Source organism: Tachysurus fulvidraco, chromosome 10 (genome assembly GCF_022655615.1).
Source record: "Tachysurus fulvidraco isolate hzauxx_2018 chromosome 10, HZAU_PFXX_2.0, whole genome shotgun sequence".
Classification (NCBI taxonomy): domain Eukaryota; kingdom Metazoa; phylum Chordata; class Actinopteri; order Siluriformes; family Bagridae; genus Tachysurus; species Tachysurus fulvidraco.
The window spans coordinates 9,699,673-9,720,334 of NC_062527.1; the positions used below are offsets into that span (position 1 = coordinate 9,699,673).

Consider the following 20,662-nt stretch of genomic DNA (forward strand, 5'->3'; position numbering starts at 1 on the left):
CAACACTTTTGCCTTGGCAGCCAGAGTAAACTGGATTTAGATTATGGAAGATAGAAATAGAAGATAAAAGATAAAAGTATTTTTTTTTGCTAGTGGATAAAACTGCACACACTGCAAAGCTAGCTTTATATTTTGTTCTTATGAACACATGGCTTATAGAATATAAGGGTTTTTCATTCAGCTATTTAAGACTTTTTTAGGTCACCCATTTTTGCTGTCACTGCTATTGTTAAATTGGTTCCATTCTGAAGTCTGTAATTCACTGATGGTACGATGGTCACACAAACAGCAGGTGTTTTTTGCAGGATTTCTGAATGTACTTGCTATATGGTTGATGCAAAATGTTTGTATACTAACAGGAATAATAAAGTAAAAAGTACTTTCAAATTATAGCAACAAAACATTTAGTGATAAAACAGGTAACAAATCATGTTCCAATAAAGACACAAAGGTCTGTGAAATTTTTATTTAAAAATATATTATTTGTAAGTAATTAAAAGTGAAAAGAGATCAATTGTAAGAAAACAAAATTTGTGCTCAGTGTGATATAAATATTTTAATTATTCTCTCCAGCCTCTTTTAAAGCATCATTTTTAAAGTATACTCTGAACAGTAGTTAGTTTCTAAATGTTATTTATTTTTTAATATTTATATATTTTAATATTTAATATATATTTCTTAATTTTACTTATTAACACTTTTGGATTTTGGGATTTTGGAATTGATCCAAACAGGGTTACGGTCATAGAAAGGTCAGGTGTCAGAAATGTATTTTTTTTCTTTAATAGCATTTAAAGTATGTCTGTAATATATTTAAGGGTATTTCAGGCATGCAAATTTTAACAGGATGATCTAAATTGGTCTAGACAGCATAACTGTTTCCATTGACGCTGCTGATGTCACGTAGACAGATAAAATAGTTGTGCATTTCCTTCCTGTTTTCTTCTTCTTAAAAAAACATTTTGTTTTGGACTATAAGTACAATTAACTCAGTTGTTTTGTTACTCACAGACTTAACTGTTTTCTTTTTAGACAGTGGATGTGTTTGAGAGTGGATATTGGTATATATATTTTTTTAATTATGTACAAATTGGTATAGATGTTTATTTGATTTCAGTTGGCTTTTGGTGCTCATGTATTTGATTTGTTTTTAGCTTGTTAAACACATTTTATTTTAAATTTAAGTACTCACAGTCCTTGTTCTTTGTAATGTTTCAGTCATTCTAACTTGTGTACACTAAGATTTATTCTCTCTAAGTACATGCGTTTATGTTATTTTTAAAGGTAAAAACTGGGACTTGAGCGCTGCTCTGAGTGACTATGAGCAGCTGCGGCAGGTCCACACTGCCAACCTGCCACAGGTATTTAATGAGGGCCGTTACTACAAGCAGCCAGAGCACAGTGGAACCCCGCAGCACCTCAACAAGCTGGAACAATGCCTGCAGAGGCAAGAGGAGAACACTCAGGGTATGCTGAACACCTGCACTACTGAATCACAAGTCAGTGATCATAAGATTAATAATGACAGTTAGTATGAGCTGCCCATATATACATACATAAATATGGTTAATTGATTGAGTGAACTAAAATGGGCAAATCAAAGTCTTCACTTCTACACAAGTCCCTAATTTATGACAGTTAAGAAGGTTGCATCTGCATTTATTTTCAAAAATGCCGACTGCACCTACAATAACCAAAACAACCAAAACACAATGTTGTAGTGCTGCAAATGATGGTCTTCTCATCCCTCTTGTCTGCTGCAACAGAGAAGCGTCTCTCCCGGGGCATCTCACACGCCAGCTCAGCCATCATGTCTCTGGCGCGAATGCACGTTACGGGAGAGTGCACCAGGGAGCAGTTGCCTCTTGAGATGCCAATCTACACCTTCCAACTACCTGACCTGAGTGTGTACAGCGAGGATTTCCGCAACTTCATTGAGCGTGACCTCATTGAGCAATCCACCATGGTGGCACTGGAGCAGGCAGGTGAGGGCGTGTTCATCACCAGCTGCATGGTTTTTAGGCTCTGCTGACTGACTGCTAACACAAATTGTAAGCTTTATCGTTTCTCCCTGAGAGATAAGCCTACTCTGTATTCAGTTGCCACTGGTATTGTGTCAGTGTCCATCCTCCAACGTGTCTCTGACAACATTTATTACAATATCCACAATGCCCATTTTCTATATGGCCGTCTTTCTTTACTGAGGTTACTTGAGCCATGTGTGCATGTACGTGAGCCTGAACAGAGAACACTGACATTATTTTAAGGCATTGTTTTGGATCAGTAGCAAAGTGGAGTTAAACTACCACATCAGAGCAAATCATTCTGTAGCCAGAACTGACATGGAGCCATATCCAATTATGTTTGTGATTAAGATATTATCTGCCATCTGCCTTTGTCTTGGAGAGATTAAAATCCCTCTCAGTCACGTCTCCCTGAGGGGAGCAGAGCTTAACGTACGAAACACCGAACTCTACTTCAGCTCACATTTCAGTAATTGTATCTGAAAAGAAAATGTGGCATTTTCTGGCAACAATTGCATAAAAATGAAGAAAATAATTGGAGATTTGAGATGAAGCAGTTAGTCAACCATTCCCAGAATGGACTATATTAAATTACCAGCTACACTCTATTTTCAATTTTTGTGTACAACAACATGTTTTTAATCTCCGACACTGATGTATGTTGTGTGTGAGGATATTCAGCTGCCGTACGTACAGGATGTTTGTGCTGTTGCAGAGCTGAGTGCATGTAGTATGGTGTTTAGATGACCATGAAGCAGCAGACCTGAAGGATTTTAGATTGGAAGCAAAGGGGCAGAACAATCTGAAGATGGCGCTGTTCTCATCCCTGATTTGTTCAATTTGTCTTTTACAGTTTGTCTTTTCAGAGATGGTCTTTTCTGAAGTTAGCAGATACGTGTTACTAATGGACTCCTTAGAATTATATGGTTCAACTTGACTTTATAATTTTACACCACAATATTACTTTAACTTTGACAAAATATAAAGTTGTACAGCACTTATATTAAAATGACAGACTTTCTTGATAGACCTTAATGTACGTAATGACTCCTGTATTTTTCTGTCCTGCATTATTGCTGAATTTCCTACTACAAAATACATCACTATGAACTAAACACTTGAAAGGGTTATTAAGGGTTATTTGTGGGTTTATTAGATTCTCAGTTCTTAGTTTCTAAAAAGAAAATGAACACATTGTCATTAAGGGTTCGAAATTTCTTAAATTCTAAATAAAGTCTAGATAAGGTCAATGGATAAAACATCTGCCATCCTTCAGCCCTTCTAATAAATATTCTAATATATATATATATATATATATATATATATATATATATATATATATATATATACAGTTTTTCAAGAACTGTTCTTAGAATTCCATTTTAAGGTTACATGCTCTTGTGATATGACTTATGCAGGCCATATAAGATCACTTATTTTGACAACGGTTGAGAATTTACTTAAAGTTTAATGAGGCTAATTACTATTTTTCTGTAGGTCGTCTGAATTGGTGGTCCACTATTTGTACGAGCTGTAAGAAGCTCCTGCCGTTAGCAACTACAGGGGATGGCAACTGCCTACTGCATGCAGCTTCTTTAGGTAAGCTTTATAATCCTAATCAATATATTTAAGATCTCTTCATGCAGTGGTACAGTGCTGCACAACTCCCATACACCTAGCTTAAACATATGTAATACAATAAACCATTGTGTATGTGTCTTTTGTTGGTTGGTCAGGGATGTGGGGCTTCCACGACAGAGATCTGGTGCTGAGGAAGAGTCTGTATGCTATGATGAAGAGCGGGGCAGAAAGAGAGGCTCTGAAGAGGAGATGGAGATGGCAGCAGACGCAGCAAAACAAAGAGGTCTGACTCTCCTGAACCACCTTCCTTGCCATGCGGCACTAAGGCTGCTTTCACGCTAGGTTTATTTCCACAGAAATAGCACTCCGTAGAGCACTTTTTGTACTGTAGTGAAAAAAAGGTTGCTCTTGTGACACCTACTCTTTACTGCTAATTACAGTAGCTCATTTACCTATAATTTATCTATAAATAATAACAATAAAGATTAGATTGATTTCTGAGTACTGGCCAGAAGCATGCTTCAGATCTTTTTGGGCAAAAACAGGCTCACAATATGAAAAGGCGCTGACTAAATAAAAGTATAAAAGCAAGATAAATCTTTTTGGATTTTTTTTTAAATTAAAGCATTCTTTATGCCTTGGTTCTTATAATATGACTTTACTGAAGTAGAAACCCACAACATCTAAGGCATGTATGCATTTATTTTTTTTAATCTAAACTTTCAGTGTCCCTGAATGCCTTCTGTCACCACATGTCACATCACCCTGGTAAACAGTATGAGTGAATACAATAGTTTGATAGGCGTGGGTGTGCAGTGTGGTTTAGCTGATGTATAATGGAGAGGGGGTGGAGATGGCTCAGTGTGTACGATAGCTAAAGAGAGAACGTAGTATGAGTGGCTATGTTTCCATTTGTTACCTCATTCACCGTTACTCTCTAACTAGCTCTCTTGCTCTTTCTGTAGTCAGGGTTGGTGTATACAGAGGAAGAGTGGGAGAAAGAGTGGAACGAACTACTGAAGTTGGCCTCCAGTGAGCCTCGCACACACATCAGCAAAAATGGCAACACCAGTGGAGGGTAAAGCTCACCGGCCCACACACATCCACCCACACATATACATATATACATACATATGACTCTATTGATATATATATATATATATATATATATATATATATATATATATATATATATATATATATATATATATATATATATATATACACATGTAGAAGAACATTTGAATAGTGAAAGAATATATATATTTATACGTTATATTCTTTCACTATTCAAATGTTCTTCTAACCTTCCACCTTTACGCTCTAAGCATGATCTTTTTCCACAGACTAGGTATAGTTTATATTTACCCAGACTTCACACACACAGCTCCCACCATGCAGCCTCCTACATTCACATAAACTCTTGGAGTAAAGTTCAGGACAGTTTCAAAGACTCAGATTTAAAGACTTGCTCATAGTAAAATGATACAGATTAATTTTGCTATTTAGATATGTGATCTATGCAATGGTAAGTAGTCCTAGATCAACATAAGAAGGCCGTGTCTTGCCACAGGACAGCATAAAACCTTGTTTTTTTTCATTATTTACACCTAGATTTCACATATTTTCATGAGTTATAGTCTAAGGTTTCTGTAGTCTGTAAGGTTTCTGTGTAATGTTTAACTCATTAAATGCCAAGGACACAAACACTACATTTACTGAGGATGAACTTGATACATGGCTTCATTATACATTTTAATACAGTGTTGTCATTTGCATTTATTGTTGATTTCGAATTAATGTGTCATGCCTCTGGTACAGTTTGGATGAACGGTTGTTAATGATATCCTGTGTATGTGGTAAAAGGGTGATGTTACCTATTTGTACTTATCTAGGATAAGCTTTCTACTAAATCCGTAATCTTAGCTTTTGGGTTAGGAGGAGCCACAACACTAATCTGTGATAGCAGGGAGAGGCAACATCTGTGTGTGCATTTGAGCTATTAAATTTCACAAAAGATTAACAAACCTCTATTAGAATTAAATCTTCCATATGACCTCTATAGAGTTATAGACCACTACATGTTCATTACAACAGTGTGTATCAGATGTACAACACTGAAATTCAGCATGCATCTGATATTCTGTTGTTTGTTTGCTGTATATTAAGAAACAGCGGCAGCCATTGTGAAAGGTTTGGTTTGAGATTGTTTAGAAACATTGCCACCTGGTGGCATTGATTAGCAAGTAAAATTAAATTATTGCAGTAATATTTTATAACATCATGTTTGATTGAGACTTTTGTGTAGAGCAGGTGAAAGTGTTGTGCTTATGCCAGGTCGTGAAACTGGGTAGCTTTAAAATTTTATAATATATTTTTAAAATTGTATTTTTACCTGTTTGTTACGGTCTGACATAGACCAGGTTGTTACACACTTTTCCGTACATTTCAGACCTTTATTTAACCTAATGATTTTTGTTTTGCTAGACACAATAGTTCTGGCCTCAGAGTTATGTTGAGCAGAGTTAATATAAGGTCACAGTGAAAACAGTGCGTGCGTGCGAGCACACTGTGGTTACACTTTGTTTGTGTTGTGAAATCTACACAGTCTGATGGCAGACAGTGATATGTGCAGCTCCTTTCTGTGCTTTCTGTTTGAGCCTGCTTCTAAAGTATAAAGTATTCCAGACGCATTTCTAGGCAATCAATATAAAACTTTTATTGGATGTGCACTTAGAATTAGTCCTGAATCAGCGTCTTCTTCCTAGAGACTCATTTTACCATTTTTCCATTGTCCTTATTAAGCACTTTAAATATATATTATATATTATAATTGTTAATAAATAACTGGGAAACTAACATATGATTTATGTTGTTTACGTTTATGGCATTTTGCAGACATGTTCCATTTTATACAGTGGAGCAGTTGAGGGCTTTGCTCAAGGTCACTTATTATTTTATTGTCTTAATTGAAATACCCAAAGTGTGACATACACAAATGAGTGAGTGAGTGAGTGAGTGAGTGAGTGAGTGAGTGAGTGAGTGAGTGAATGAGTGAGTGAGTGAGTGAGTGAGTGAGTGTGTGAGTAAGTGAGTGAGTAAGTGCAATTAAAGGACTGATGAATTGTGCTGTGTGATGATTATTAATCACGATAACAAAAATTGTGGCCTAGAGAGCAATGTGCATGTAAATTGGATGATAGGAGGATTTGCTTATTAAAAGTTAGAGTCTGGCAGTGCTGCAGTGTGTCTGTGTGTTTTATGTGTGTATGCAAATATGTGTGTGGAAATGAGGGACGACTTAATTTTGCTAAATTCCCATAAGGGGCAAACAGGGTTAGAATGTCTATTCTCTCTCTCTCTCCCCTCTGTCTCTCTCTTATTCGCTCTCCCACCCTCCCATCTTCCTCCTCCCTCATCACTCTCTGTATATACACCGAGGCAGCTTTTTTTTTTTAGCTAAGCTTAGAGCCTTTTTATAGTTTCTTAAATGTTACAGCTTGTATTAGATGCCAGACATGCATGGATAACCTCTTGTAAAGATGTCCAGTCAGCACAAGATAAAAAAGAGTGTGTGAAATAGTGCTGGAAAAGTGAAAGGCAGCTTTGACCTCTAGATTGATCAAGAACTACCAACGTGAGGCTCCTTTGGGGTTTGCTCATGCATCACCATCTTCGTGATTTTTCTTCCTTTTACTTAAACTAAAACTACTTTTACTTAAACTCGAATCATTATTAGCTAAACCCCCAACATCTGTATCTAGCCATTTCATCCTTTCCTAGGGTATAAATGTGAGCTTGTAAACATAGAAAAAAAAACTTTCAACACGAAAGTGACAGATGGTTATTGACCTGCAAATATTTGTTGATGGATATAAAAACATGCTTGAAATGAACATAACGTGGACCCATAAGCATGAAGTCCCTCCACACAGTGAGGAGGGTGATGAAGGAGGGAATGTAAGGGCTCAAAGATTACTCATTGCATGTCATTCATTTTATCTATTATTTTTTGTCTATTTCTGTAAATAGGTGTGACTATATACAAAAGAAAACTAAATGAATTAAAATTAAAATTATATACTGTGAAACAAAGAGTAAGAGTAGTTTGTGTGATTTTGTGTTGTGCAGTGTGGATAACTCAGAAGACCCTGTCTATGAGAGTCTGGAAGAGTTCCATGTGTTTGTGTTGGCTCATGTGCTGAGGAGGCCCATCGTGGTGGTGGCTGACACCATGCTTCGAGACTCTGGGGGAGAAGGTGACACACACACACACACACACACACACACACACACACACATTTGCTCTATAATTTCACCCTTCACTCCGCTGATGATGCTTACATCAGTTTTATCCCTCATCTTTCTTCACAGCTTTTGCACCCATCCCATTTGGAGGCCTCTATCTGCCCCTGGAGGTGCCCCCTAACCGATGTCACTGCTCACCGCTGGTGCTGGCGTATGACCAGGCTCACTTCTCTGCCCTGGTCTCTATGGAACAGAGAGACCAGCAGCGAGAGCAAGGTAAGCAGCTAAGGGACAGGTGTGCATTTCTTTTAACAGATAACTAGCCAGGTTACAGCTGCAGGGACAATTCTTTCATTATTTCATTTTCTTACTTTTTTTTAAGTTTTTGAAAGAAGACGAGACACAATTAAGAGTAAGATCAAAGGTTGAGTGGAGAACGTCAAGCAGAGATTGAATGCAGTGTGAGTCAGTGATAAGGATGGGGTAGTTCAGTGGTTAAGGTGTTGGGCTACTGATCGGAAGGTCATGGGTTCGAACCCCAGGTCCACCAAGCTACCACTGCTGGGCCCCTGAGCAAGGCCCTTAACCCTCAGTTGCTCAGTTGTAAGTCACTCTGGATAAGGGTATCTGCTAAATGCTGTAAATGTAAATAAGGGAAAGGGGAAATTTTAAAAAGGGAACCTATGGAATTAAACATTAGCATAGAACACACAGTAATAGAAATGTTTGCTTGGTCTCCAATATATCTCTGGAAATCCATATAAATGATAGGTATCTTGCTCTGTGACATTTTAGTATACTTTATTAATTGCCTTAAAGATTTTACTTGCTTTAGATTCAATCCTAAATGTTATTATTGAATTATGGCAAAGTGCCTTTTTGTTTACAGCTTTAATGAATAAATGAAATAATTATTTAGTAATTATCAATAAAAACATACAGTATTCACTAAATGCCATACATTCATTAAAAGTATTTTTAGCAAAAGAACAGTTTTTCTTATCAATACAAGCAGACATATTTAAAAATCAACCTTTTTTTTATCTTTTCTTTTCTGTCAAAAGTCTGATCTCTTCAGAAATATGCTGATTCATTATTTACTGTCAAGGTGTTTCCTTTTATATTCCATTTTCACAATATAGGAACTTGTCAAGGCCCTTGGCTTAATATAAGGGACAGAAAGCACTGCTCTTTCAGAAATGCATACTTTCTTACTTTATGATTTTCAAGACAAACCAATCACAGCATTATACAGAATCAATTTTGGACATTGGAAGTAAAATGATCATTAGATTACAGAGAGCACTCAGACTGAGATGTAGCAGCCTTATAGACGTGCATGATGGATAAAGTGCACTATAACTAAATGATGAAGTTAGGGATAATAATTTAGCAAGCCCTAGACAGCAACATTAAATGTCTAAGAGTGCTCCAGTCTGTTGGGGTGGGGGTATATTTGGGGCAGGGGGATGGGTTCCAGCATAGTGCCTACTACATTGCTTCTATTCAAATTAGCAAGCATGATTCACAGGCAGAAAAATAAGATTAAGGCCAGTGTCATCCCTAACGAATAATGCAGATCGGAGATCTAATTACCTGCAATCAATTATTCAGGAGACATTCCTTCAGACCTCAGACAACATTGGGTTGGCCTTCAGCTAGGGAGAAGTGGAGAGAAAAAGGAGTGTGTGTGTGTGTGTGTGTGTGTGTGTGTGTGTGTGTGTGTGTGTGTGTGTGTGTGTGTGTGTGTGTGTCTGAAATGGAGCAGGATGGATTTTTTTGACTAGATGCAACTTTCTAAAGAGGTCAGTGTTCTTGTTAAAAGATACAGTTGACTGGCTGTTCAAATCACAACAAATCTTTTCCTGCTGAAAGCGATTTTGTGTGTAAACGGACCTCTAAAATAATTACGGTATTACAGCAGCATTACAGTCATATGGTTTTAATGCTCTGGTACTCGCATAATAAGCCATAATCACCTAGTTTATGTAATAATTAGTTTGAATATCCACAGGGTTAAGAATAAACACACAGTACTGGAGGTTTTTATTGTAACCCCCTTTTCTCTTTCACAGACAAAAAAGAGAAATAAAGAAGCATAGTTACAGAAAATTATGTCCCTCCAAAGTCATTTGTTATCTGAGTGATAAATAAATTTACTTTATTATTCCAGCTGACACTGTGCAGATATAACAGATCTCTAACCAGGCTAACACACACAACACAGCTTCTAATAGTCCTAAAAGATTCTTTTCAGTGCGCTTCAGAATTATTGGAGCCTTTTATGTAAATATGCAAAAATAAATGTGTGACATTTTGAGCATAAACATGGGGGTATTGTGTTATATTAACAGCATTTTTTAACAACATTAAGCAGTACAATTGATGTGTCTTTTTCTACAAACAGTATCAGTTCCCCACAGTTAATCTTTGGTTGAAGATACTATGGAGGGCTTAACAGCGCTGAGTCTCATCCTGTAATGTCTAACAAGGTTGGAGATGATTGTAAAGAATCTTGAACCTTGTTTCAGGGAGAATTTTTCATTTGCACTTGTGGGCTGCTTTCTTCCGGGGTTCATAACCGGAGGCTTCAGTATTCAATCATTTAAACCCATTTCTTAAAGTTGAACCAAAATGAAAATGTGGGTTGTTTGAAACGTTTTGACTTGGCCAGGCCAAGCACAGGACATCATTTTTGTTAATGCTTACGTTTATATATTCCTTTTTATTTTTACCATTTTTTTGAAAGGTGCAAATAACTATGAAGTCGTCTATTTATTGTTAACAGCCATGTTGTTAAATAGTTAGATAGATTTATAAAGATGGGCTGGAGCAAGGGATTTCTAAACATGGAATAAAAATATTTAAAACAGAAGACATGCTTGAGAACAAGTGAGTCTGATTTGACAGTAATATGTTTTTTTCTCTTACTCTTACTCTCTGTCTCTGACTAACTCTGACACCATGCAGAACATTTTAACCTCCTTGTGTACTGAAGACTGTCAGCTCCACAGATATTTTTAACCATTTCTGGGTTGGTTTGGAGGTTTGTTTGGCTCATCATCATGTTGAATGCTCTGTCTATGCCCTGATCTGAGCATGCTGGCAGAGGCAACTAGGAATATCCAGACACATAGCAGAAAACATGATGCCATCGAAGAGCCCTTGAACCAACAAACAAAAAACAGCCTCAGAGCATAACAGATCCAGCATCATATTTTACAGTGGGCTGTCAAGTGCTTTTCCTTGTGTGAAGTCCTCTGTTGTGGCAACGTGCTGATGGTGTGCATGACCGAAAAGTTATAATAATGTTTGATGATGTTCAGGAGCTGCATTTTTATACTTGGGTTATGTGTCAATTACTGGCAAAATGTTCAAATTTCAAAAGTAAAACTTTTGGTTATGGCTACAATTGAACTTGTACTTACTTACTAACTGCTTCGGTATTTATACCCCAGGGGAACAGGACACTTTCCCTGCAGTTATTTAAAATATTTTTTAGGGATGCCAATTTCATTAAAATGTAATTAATTATATGTAAAATAGTGAGTGATGTTTTAGAGCAATTATAACCAGATTCTTCTATAGTTCGAGTGGAAATTTGTAATGAATTATGTCAATCATTCTGGTGAGTGCTGTAGGTAGTAGGTACAGCTACCTCTTGCTCAGATAAATGTATTTTTGGATGCTGAGTGGTCTGTATTTTTTCCTGTATACAGTCTCGTTGCTTGGTAAATATCCAGCAGATGGCAGCGTCTCACTCTTTCTTTGTTGAATGAAGCCACTTATGTGCCATCGGTGACCTAGTACGGATTTGAAGCTTGAAATTAAAGTAATTCTGTGCAGTTGCACTCCTCGTGCATGAAGGAGCCTCCTGCCCCCTGAACTGATGACATCTCACAGCACCTTGTTATTATTACACCTCTATATGTATGTGTTGTGAGACATGTGAGAAATTGATCTGTCCAGAGTGGAAGAAATCAATGGAGTAGTGTGAGCTTGACACGGCAGACTCAGGCAGAAAGCGAAACAGTTGGTGGGTGTTAGTTTTGTTGTTTAATGCAGAAGAGGCCTCTATTCTCTGAGTTGAATGAGGTCATCTGTAGCTGTAACAGTGCAGACAGAGCCATGAGGCCCCACACACCCAGAATCCACACACACTTAAGCACACACATGGAACCTGAGCTTCTTCCACTGACTCCTCTGACTCATTTTTCCCATATTTATCCTTGCTTTTTTACTTGTTGTCTCTCATTCAGAACTTATATTCCATTGCTAATTAGAGCACATCAACTATAGCCTGCTCTTTTTTTTCTCTCCTCTTGTGTGGAAGCACATTGTGTCTTTCATTTTGGCCTGGCCTGATGATCTTTTCTTCACTCCCTCCATCCTGTTTCTTCCGCTCAGCCATGCCAGGCAGCATCTGTCCCTCCACTGTGTGTTCAGGTGCCAGCAGCTTCCCCAAGAAAACTGAGAGTCCGTTCATCTTGGAGCGTGTGTGATAGCCCCCACCCCAACCCCCATGTCTTCCCCTGCACATTCACACGCATTCCATTTACACGGCCGTGGCTGCACCAGCTCAGTGGAATGTTAATCTTGCTCTTCTTGTTTTTACACCTACACTCATTTTGGGTCTTCATCTTCCTGATGGGTGTTTATACTTTCAGGTGTATCCGGCTGTAATACACACACCCTTCCTCCATATTCCTAGAGCTGAATGGTGTCCCTGTGTAAACCTGCCCCAGTCCTGCTTTAATCTGCCAGTGTCGTGTGCGGTAGCCAGTGCAGTAGACTCTGAGCGAGTGGAGTCCACCCACACCAAACCTCAGTGCTATTTCGAGACCCATTTTTAAAAGACCTGCAGGCTTTCCTTGGCATGGAAGATTGGCCCTTAAACTGATCCTCCTATAAAGGGGAGCATTTTGGCGCACACTTTTATGACACTTCCTGTTTAACACATCTAGGTTGCTTTAACTGAGCAACGAGGCTAATGCTTGACAACATGTATTTTGTGTACAGTGTGTGAGTGTGAATGGGAAAAAAAGCATCTTGTGTGACACTGTGGATTTACATGGTGTAATATCTGTGTGCAAGATAAAACAAATTCACAGCTATGAATTCCACATCTGTGTAATCGCAATTTTATCATTCTATCAGTCAAACACAGTACAGACCAAAGACAGATGAAATGAAACTGTGCACATTTGCAGTGATTAATATAATCCACTAGAGGGAGTGTATTTAAAAATAATGGCTTTGAGCTTTGGGTTGTTTCCAGTGGGATTATATTACACATATTTCTCATGACAAATCTGCACTCCAAATCTTCATAAACACTCCCAAAATTTTCCACATGCAGCACCACACTGCGCAACGAGACACAAGCATCATACGTCATTCTGTACCAGGGAACCACAGGAATACTGTATAATATGGGGTGCCAAATACCGTAAGCATGTCATCTGTCAGCAACTTCTGTTTGTATAATCCATCCACCTCTCATCGCTTCCACTGTATCGGAAGCTCACTGATCCTGGTCAGTCATCACAGAATTAAAGCTGCTTTAATTTCTCATTCCTTTTTTCCATTTTATGTCACTTTGTCTTTGCAGTCTAATGGTTGGGTATATTACAGAAAAGTCCTTTTAGTTTAACAGCAGCTCAGTAACATAAGGGTTCATATGCAGTCAGGCGAGGTCAGTCGAGGATAGTTCACTACAGCTACCAGCAGGTCCAGTGAATACAGTATGTAACACTGGGGTCCCCTGCTGCAGAACTGGCAGGACTGGTGTTTGCTTCTGGAGCAGGATCAAATGGAAACAGTGCAGGCTGAGGCTGCTACGTGGGGGGCCATGACCCCATGTCCGCTGTCTTACCCTGTTCTAGTGGAAAGTGTGTTGAAAGTGGGTGTGTGCTTTGAAAAAACATCTTTGTGTGAGAGCTTGTGAGCATATTTGCAGACATTCCTGTTTGTATGTGTGCATTATTTGTGTATGCGTGTGTGTTGTTTTATACAGCGTGTGCTATCCCTTCTGCAGTCTGCTTTGGCTTGCTCTAACATCCTGGATGGCTGCCACTTGGAGTGGTACTACAGAGCCACGGACACAAAATGTTTATTTTGACCCTGCAGTACAACCCAAACACGTCAGAGATTGTGCGTATCAAATGTATCTGTATCTGTCAGCCAGGCTGAAGTGTGAAACTAGATTTTGTTTCATTAATGCTGTGATCGCTTGTGTTATCACAGTTACTGTAAACAGACTGAATTATTGCGTATTTATGGTCCATACTGTTAATAATGAAACTCTTATCATTGCTGTAACCTTTATATACTGATCTGTAGTTTGCATGATACCTTGAAATCTTAACAATTGCATGTCATACTGGATCAGTACTTGCTATTGCTCTAGTGAGATTATGAGTTCAATAAGAGTGAATTCGATTTGTTTTTTTGTTTTTTGCAGCTGTATTTGACTTTCTTTTAGTTCAACCCTCACCCTTGACACACCAAAGTCTTATCTATTTGTCTCTCTCTGTCTCGCATGTGTGTACATTATGTCTTTCATGTATCTTTCACCAAAGGAAAAATTACACCCATAGTGTTGTTTAGATGACTCAGAGTGAGGCAGTGTGTTCACTCATTACTGGTACACTATGAAACCAGCCAAGCACTCATTTGGCAAATGTCAGAGCTACTGTGAGAGAAGACTGTATGTTCTACCAAAAAGTGTTTGTGTGTGTGTGTGTGTGTGTGTGTGTGTGTGTGTGTGTGTGTGTGTGTGTGTGTGTGTGTGTGTGTGAAAACAGGGACTGGAATCTCCTGTGCTTGAATATTCTGTATTTCTCACCAGTCTCGGTTTTCTGTCTCTCTGGATTGCTATTAAATCAACTCAGTGCTTCATTTTCTAATTCTGATCTTTTTCACCCCATAAACCCAATTTCACAGATTTTCTCTTCTCATTTGAATGTATCTACTGGGCTTGTTGGGAAATGCTCCAGGGATGCAAATAAAGAAAATGAGTGAGTTAGGTGGCAGGATAGCCAGAGTTTTTAAATCGACTGAAATAGAAATACAGTGCTAGAGTGCTTCTATGTAGTGTGGAGGTGACACACAATACAAAAGTGTGCATTCAATACAATACATCCAGTCCCAAAGCTGCATGCTTTGTCTGTTTCATTACTAGGTACTTCTGACTAACCGCAGTTCCTCTCTTCTCTCTGTCACAGCCGTCATCCCACTGACAGACTCCGAGCACAAGCTTTTAGCCCTACACTTTGCAGTGGACCCAGGAAGAGACTGGGATTGGGGGAGGGACGACAACGACAACACCAAACTGGCCAAGTAAGATCTTTCAATTCCTTCTTTCTATCAGACCTGTGCCTTGCCATGAGGGCTCTGCAGGCTGGCATACTTTGTCACCCAGTGCTTAAAGAGGGAAAACTCTGTTTGTGCTATCCCCTCATGTACGAGATTTTGCTAGGTGAAATCTGGAATTCCAGTAGAGAAACAGGTACATAGCTAAAATCCCTATGATTCTGGAAAAAGCAGCATTTGAGAGATTGTTATGTATTTGTATAAGCCAGTGGTGATTTTTTTCACTACATTAATGTTGTACAAATATTTAAAGTAAACATTTGTTCTGAAATGAAAGCAGTATACTAACTATGTACGTCATCATTTCCTATACTTTTCCCATACTAAGAGCTTCATAAGCTTAATTATTCGGCATATCTTTTGGTTGTATGGGTTAGAATTGCATTACTTCGAACTGGGATAATTTTGAACCAATTGTTCTTTTAGCATTACATTTACATTTTACATTTACGGCATTGAGCAGTCACCCTTATCCAGAGTGACGAGCAACTGAGCAACTGAGGGTTAAGGGCCTTGCTCAGGGGCCCAGCAGTGGTAGCTTGGTGGACCTGTGGTTCGAACCCATGACCCTCCGATCAGTAGCCCAACACCTTAAACGCATTAAAGAGACTAATGAATTAACACTAACTTCTGTATAATCTAAATAAATGGCTTAACTCAAGCAATTCTTTAGGTTTTTCTGAACTGTATATATTGCCTTGAAGCTCCCCTTTCAGAACGAAAGCATTCTTCAGTAATATGTGTGAAAGTGTGATACATTTTCACTACTCTTTCTCTTTTTTCTGTTTTAGTCTTATCCTCTCATTGGAAGCTAAGCTAAACCTCCTGCACAGTTATATGAATGTAACGTGGATTCGAATACCATCAGAGACCAGAGTGCGTAAGAAATTAATCTTTAATGATCACTGACCTAATCTATTTCTAGGGTTGATACATTGAGTTAATAAATTGTGTTTTGATTCACTTCTCTGCCTGATATTGTAGGCTCCCCTTGCACAACCTGAGTCACCCACCGCATCAGCAGGAGAAGATGTGCAATCTCTGGCCGAATCCATGGACTCGGACCGTGAGTCAGTCTGCAGCAATTCCAACCTCAACAATGGCAAGACTAGCAAAGAGAAAGACAAGGACAAGCAGCACAAAGAGAAAGAGAAAGCTCGTGCTGACTCAGTAGCCAACAAGCTGGGCAGCTTTAGCAAGACTCTAGGCATCAAGTTGAAGAAGAACATGGGTGGCCTGGGAGGTCTGGTACACGGCAAAATCAGCAGGTCCACCATAACAAATGGACGTGCTGTGGAGAGCAGTGAACAGAAGCCCAAGAAGAAGGACTCCAAGATGCGCAAAGGGAGCAAAGAGGAGTCTGGCCAATCTACTAGTACATCATCCTCTGAGAAAGCAACCAGTCCATCTCCTACTGACAGAGCATCAGGTACCTCGTCTGGAGAAAGGCAGGCCAGTTCTGCCAAAATCCCAGATGAGCGGACTCTGGACAACTGGAAGTACAGCACAGATGTCAAGCTGAGCCTGAACATCCTTCGTGCAGCCATGCAGGGTGAACGCAAGTTCATTTTTGCTGGTCTGTTGCTGACCAGCCATCGGCATCAGTTCCATGAAGAGATGATAAGCTACTACCTGAGCAGTGCTCAGGAGCGCTTCAGCACTGAGCAGGAACAAAAGCGGAAAGGTGAGGCTGAGAAAAAGCCCCAGACCAATGGCACGCTCAAAAAGCCTGAACAGGAGAGCACATTCCAGAGAGAGCGCTCGGACAGCCCTCCCCCTGAGAGTTGCTCACCTGTTCTGCATCCCAGCCATATCCACACACTAAAGGGGCAGGGGAGGAATAGCCCTACCCTTGCTGCTTCCCCAATTACCATCCCTAATGCCAACCCGCCTTCACTCCCTTGCTCATCCATGTCACCCGTCCCCTTCTCCTCTCCCACTCTAGGTGCTAAGCGACAGGAACCTATCCCTGTATCCGCCCACTATAGCCATACGCCACCCATTCAGAGGCACAGTGTCATCCACCTGAGAGATAGCAACACGCAGTCCTCCAGCTACCAGGACGAGCCCTATAAAATTCCAGTGGGGACACTGAAGACCTGTGCCACGTATCCACAACAGAACCGCTCACTGTCCTCTCAGAGCTATAGTCCAGCACGCATGTCTGGGATTCGCGCCATCCATGGTGGAGATTCTATGCCATATAGCATGGCCGGTGAGCACAAATCCCACACCTACACCAATGGCTTTAATGCAAGCCATATCCGGGACAGTCTGGAGTTTGCAGACGAGGAACTTGCTCCCCACTCCTGGTTCAACCATGATAAATCCAAGATCCGCAGTGGAACCTGCCCCATGTACTGCTTTCAGCAGAAGCGCTGCAAGAGGGAGAATTGCTCCTTTTACGGCAGGCCAGAGACAGAGAACTACTGCTCCTACTGCTACAGAGAGGAGATGAAACGCAGGGAAAGGGAGGGCAAAGGACACCGACCTGGATAGCCCCGCTCATACACACACATAGAGTGTAACACTGATGTGTGTGTGCGATTATAAAGACAGCAGCAACATCATCACCCTCTGCACTATGCGAGTAATAGACAAATACTGGCATACAGTTTTCTAATCTATTTAAGAATGATTTCCTTGTAATCTTGTTACTTTTCTTTCAATAGCAAAATGACACTGCAGTTTACAGCTTTGGCCAGAGATTGTGCTGTCATTTTATTTGTCAGTTTGTCTTTTGTCCAAATTTACATTCTTTTACTTGTTCTAGAGTAAAAGCTCATGTCTGTGCATTTTGCTCAGTCTGTAATATAAAATTTCTAGCACTAGCTAAAAGAGATGTAAAAGCATATGTCAGTGTCCTCTGAGCTCTCCAAAAGCTACTGGGTAACTCATTTGAATGCAATACTTCAATCAAATATCTCAATAGCAAGTAACATCTTTCTGCTTTGGAAATAATTCAAATGGGAGGGGAGGAACCACTGATAAGCAGAAGGAAGTTTTTTAAAAAGCAATAAGTTTGGTAATGAGCGCAGTCCCTCCCTTTTTATCTATGCATTCTTAATGTCAGCCATAGTGTATTGTCTTTGTGTAGAAATGAGTGTGATTTTATCTGCCTGGATGTAAGACGATTGTACTGAAATTTCATTTGTGGCAAATCAAAGTGTGCTGCATGGTCTGTAACATGCTTTTGATTGTGCAGCACATGACTGGACCTTGTGTACATTGGTTTGCATTCCATTGAAACTCTCCTTGATACCATCTGATGCAGCACAGCGCCATTTATTCCTATCTTTGTTTTGCAATATATCACATTCTTGATAGCAAATGGCTTCTGTAAAATAAACTACTACTCATGGCAAATTTATACAATGCAAGAGAAAAAAAATAATGGAATACAAACCTTTATACACCTTAATAATGTAGTGGACTAAACATGAAATCAAATGGAACTCTGTGATGTCTGTCAATGTTGGTTACACCTTGGTGTGTTGTAGGTAATGGCTGTTTCTCATCGTTTGTTCTGCATACCACAAGCACACACACACACACACACACACACCAGTCTATCAACAGACCCACCTGCGTTTGTCCTAAAACTCTGTGCCAAAAACCTTCTCCTATATTTGAAATTCTCAGGTATTGTGTTAAATGTGTTTAGTAGTATAATCCCCAAATCGAATCACTAAATTCAAAACTGAAAAATCACTTTCAGCACTTTCCGAATAAAGTTTGATTTAAAATGTAATCAACAAGTAGGGTTGGCTCGTGACCATAGATATTGTTGGGGCAGGACAACATTAATTACTACATCTTAACAATTTCAAACTAAATTTGCCTAAAAACTGCTAACTAGAGATGTTTCAAAATAACCCATAGATAGTCAAGAGCTGACAAGACATGAACAAGCTTGAACAAACTCAGTCTGGAGTTTACTGTTTGCTATTAATTGTTCTCAAATACAGATTAAAAGTCTAGCTAGTTCTATATTATATAGGTAGCCTGAAACTGAAAAAACAAACAAACTGTAGAATAATTTTCTAATCCATTCATTGATCAGAGAAAGGACTATAAGATAGCAGTGTTCATTTTAATAACCTATGTTCAAATGTTTTTATTTATTTATTTAATTCAGTTTGAAACAATTTGTGTAGTCTCTGTCTCCATTTTCACAGTGTGAGAAAAACACGGATCTGTCCTGTCTGCTGATTTTTCAGTCATAAACAATGCATTCATAGATCAAGCATGGGGCAGAGTGATTGCTGCCCCAGTGGGTCTCAGTTTGCACCAGCTCACCGCTGTATGCAATAATAACTCTATGGATCAAAATGGAGCACTGAACACACTGCTTCAAATTCCCATCATATTTAAAAAAGGCAAGTAATTTAATGGAATATTAGCGTTTATCTGTCAAAAAACCTTTTTTTTTCCTTTAAAATCGTTGGTCACTCTAAACAGGTCATTAATAATGCAAGATTAACATCAGTTGCAACAGATAGATTTGGCTGGGCTCTGCTCCACTTGCCCCTATGGATGAGCTGCTACTCTTAACAAGACATAATAGCAAAGGTGTTATGTACGTTATATGTTATGGCAAATAGCCACACCATAGCAGATATCTCGTAATTCTAAAACTAGCTTTGCATACTAGGAAGGCCTTGATTCCTCTGCCATTTAAAACACCAGAAGGCCTGACAGTATTGTTATTGCTAACCCCTGTGTGAGCATGGGCAAAGCAAAGTCCTCCGCTAGTGCTTCTCTGCTTTCAGGAGAGGGACAAATGTGAGAGCATTACTCACTGCTTTCTGGTCTGGTGTGTGTTCCGATACTGAATAACCCTGCACAGTCTAACGCTTGGTGTGTCTGTTTTCTTGCTCCTTCCTTCTATGCGTCCTCCTCTTCTTCCTTTCTGTGTGACCGATTCATGGACTTGCACCGTCTTATAATTGTAAAATATGATTTTATATTCATTTGACAGTTTTACACTAAATTATTAATTTGCACATTAGGTACTGATGTAAATAGTAGGAAGAAACAAGAAAAGAACAAAACAAGATTAGTTTGTTGTTAACACTGTTGTCTGTGCCTTCTTTTTATTGTATGCAAGTATGGCAGAATGTGTGGGTGTTGATGTGTATGTTTTCCTATGTGAATGTGCGTGTCATTATCCTCTGTGTCCTGTAATTTGAGCTATGACGAGCTGTGGTTTCAGTCAATATAAGAGCCCGGATTAGACTGTCTGCTTGCTCACATAATTGATCACATGGTGCTAAAATAGACCATAGCAGTATACACCCTATGCATTTTGACCCATAATTCTGCAGTCTTTCAGTTCAAGTATGACAGCTACAGATAGAAAATGATTCTCAGCAGCTGTCTTACAGGTCACCTGTCTAACAACTGCCCTGTGGCTCAGCGGCTGACAATAAACT

General features: G+C 39.2%; 1 protein-coding gene across 2 annotated transcripts in view; it reads left to right on the top strand.

The window, feature by feature from the left end:
* otud7a (OTU deubiquitinase 7A) overlaps window positions 1-20,301 on the top strand; it is a 60,706-nt gene extending 40,405 nt beyond the window's left edge. The window contains exons 1-11 of one of the 2 annotated variants that reach the window (XM_047819765.1): window positions 958-1,061; window positions 1,285-1,467; window positions 1,767-1,985; window positions 3,522-3,623; window positions 3,761-3,888; window positions 4,571-4,683; window positions 7,737-7,864; window positions 7,980-8,129; window positions 15,080-15,194; window positions 16,019-16,103; window positions 16,212-20,301. In XM_047819765.1, coding sequence (XP_047675721.1) covers window positions 1,040-1,061; window positions 1,285-1,467; window positions 1,767-1,985; window positions 3,522-3,623; window positions 3,761-3,888; window positions 4,571-4,683; window positions 7,737-7,864; window positions 7,980-8,129; window positions 15,080-15,194; window positions 16,019-16,103; window positions 16,212-17,726 — 2,760 coding nt within the window. In that variant the 5' untranslated portion in view covers window positions 958-1,039 and the 3' untranslated portion in view covers window positions 17,727-20,301. Of the gene's footprint in view, window positions 1-957; window positions 1,062-1,284; window positions 1,468-1,766; window positions 1,986-3,521; window positions 3,624-3,760; window positions 3,889-4,570; window positions 4,684-7,736; window positions 7,865-7,979; window positions 8,130-15,079; window positions 15,195-16,018; window positions 16,104-16,211 lie in introns of those variants that run through there. The other variant, XM_027173433.2, reaches the window with a different exon arrangement.
* Window positions 20,302-20,662: the final 361 nt, after the last annotated feature.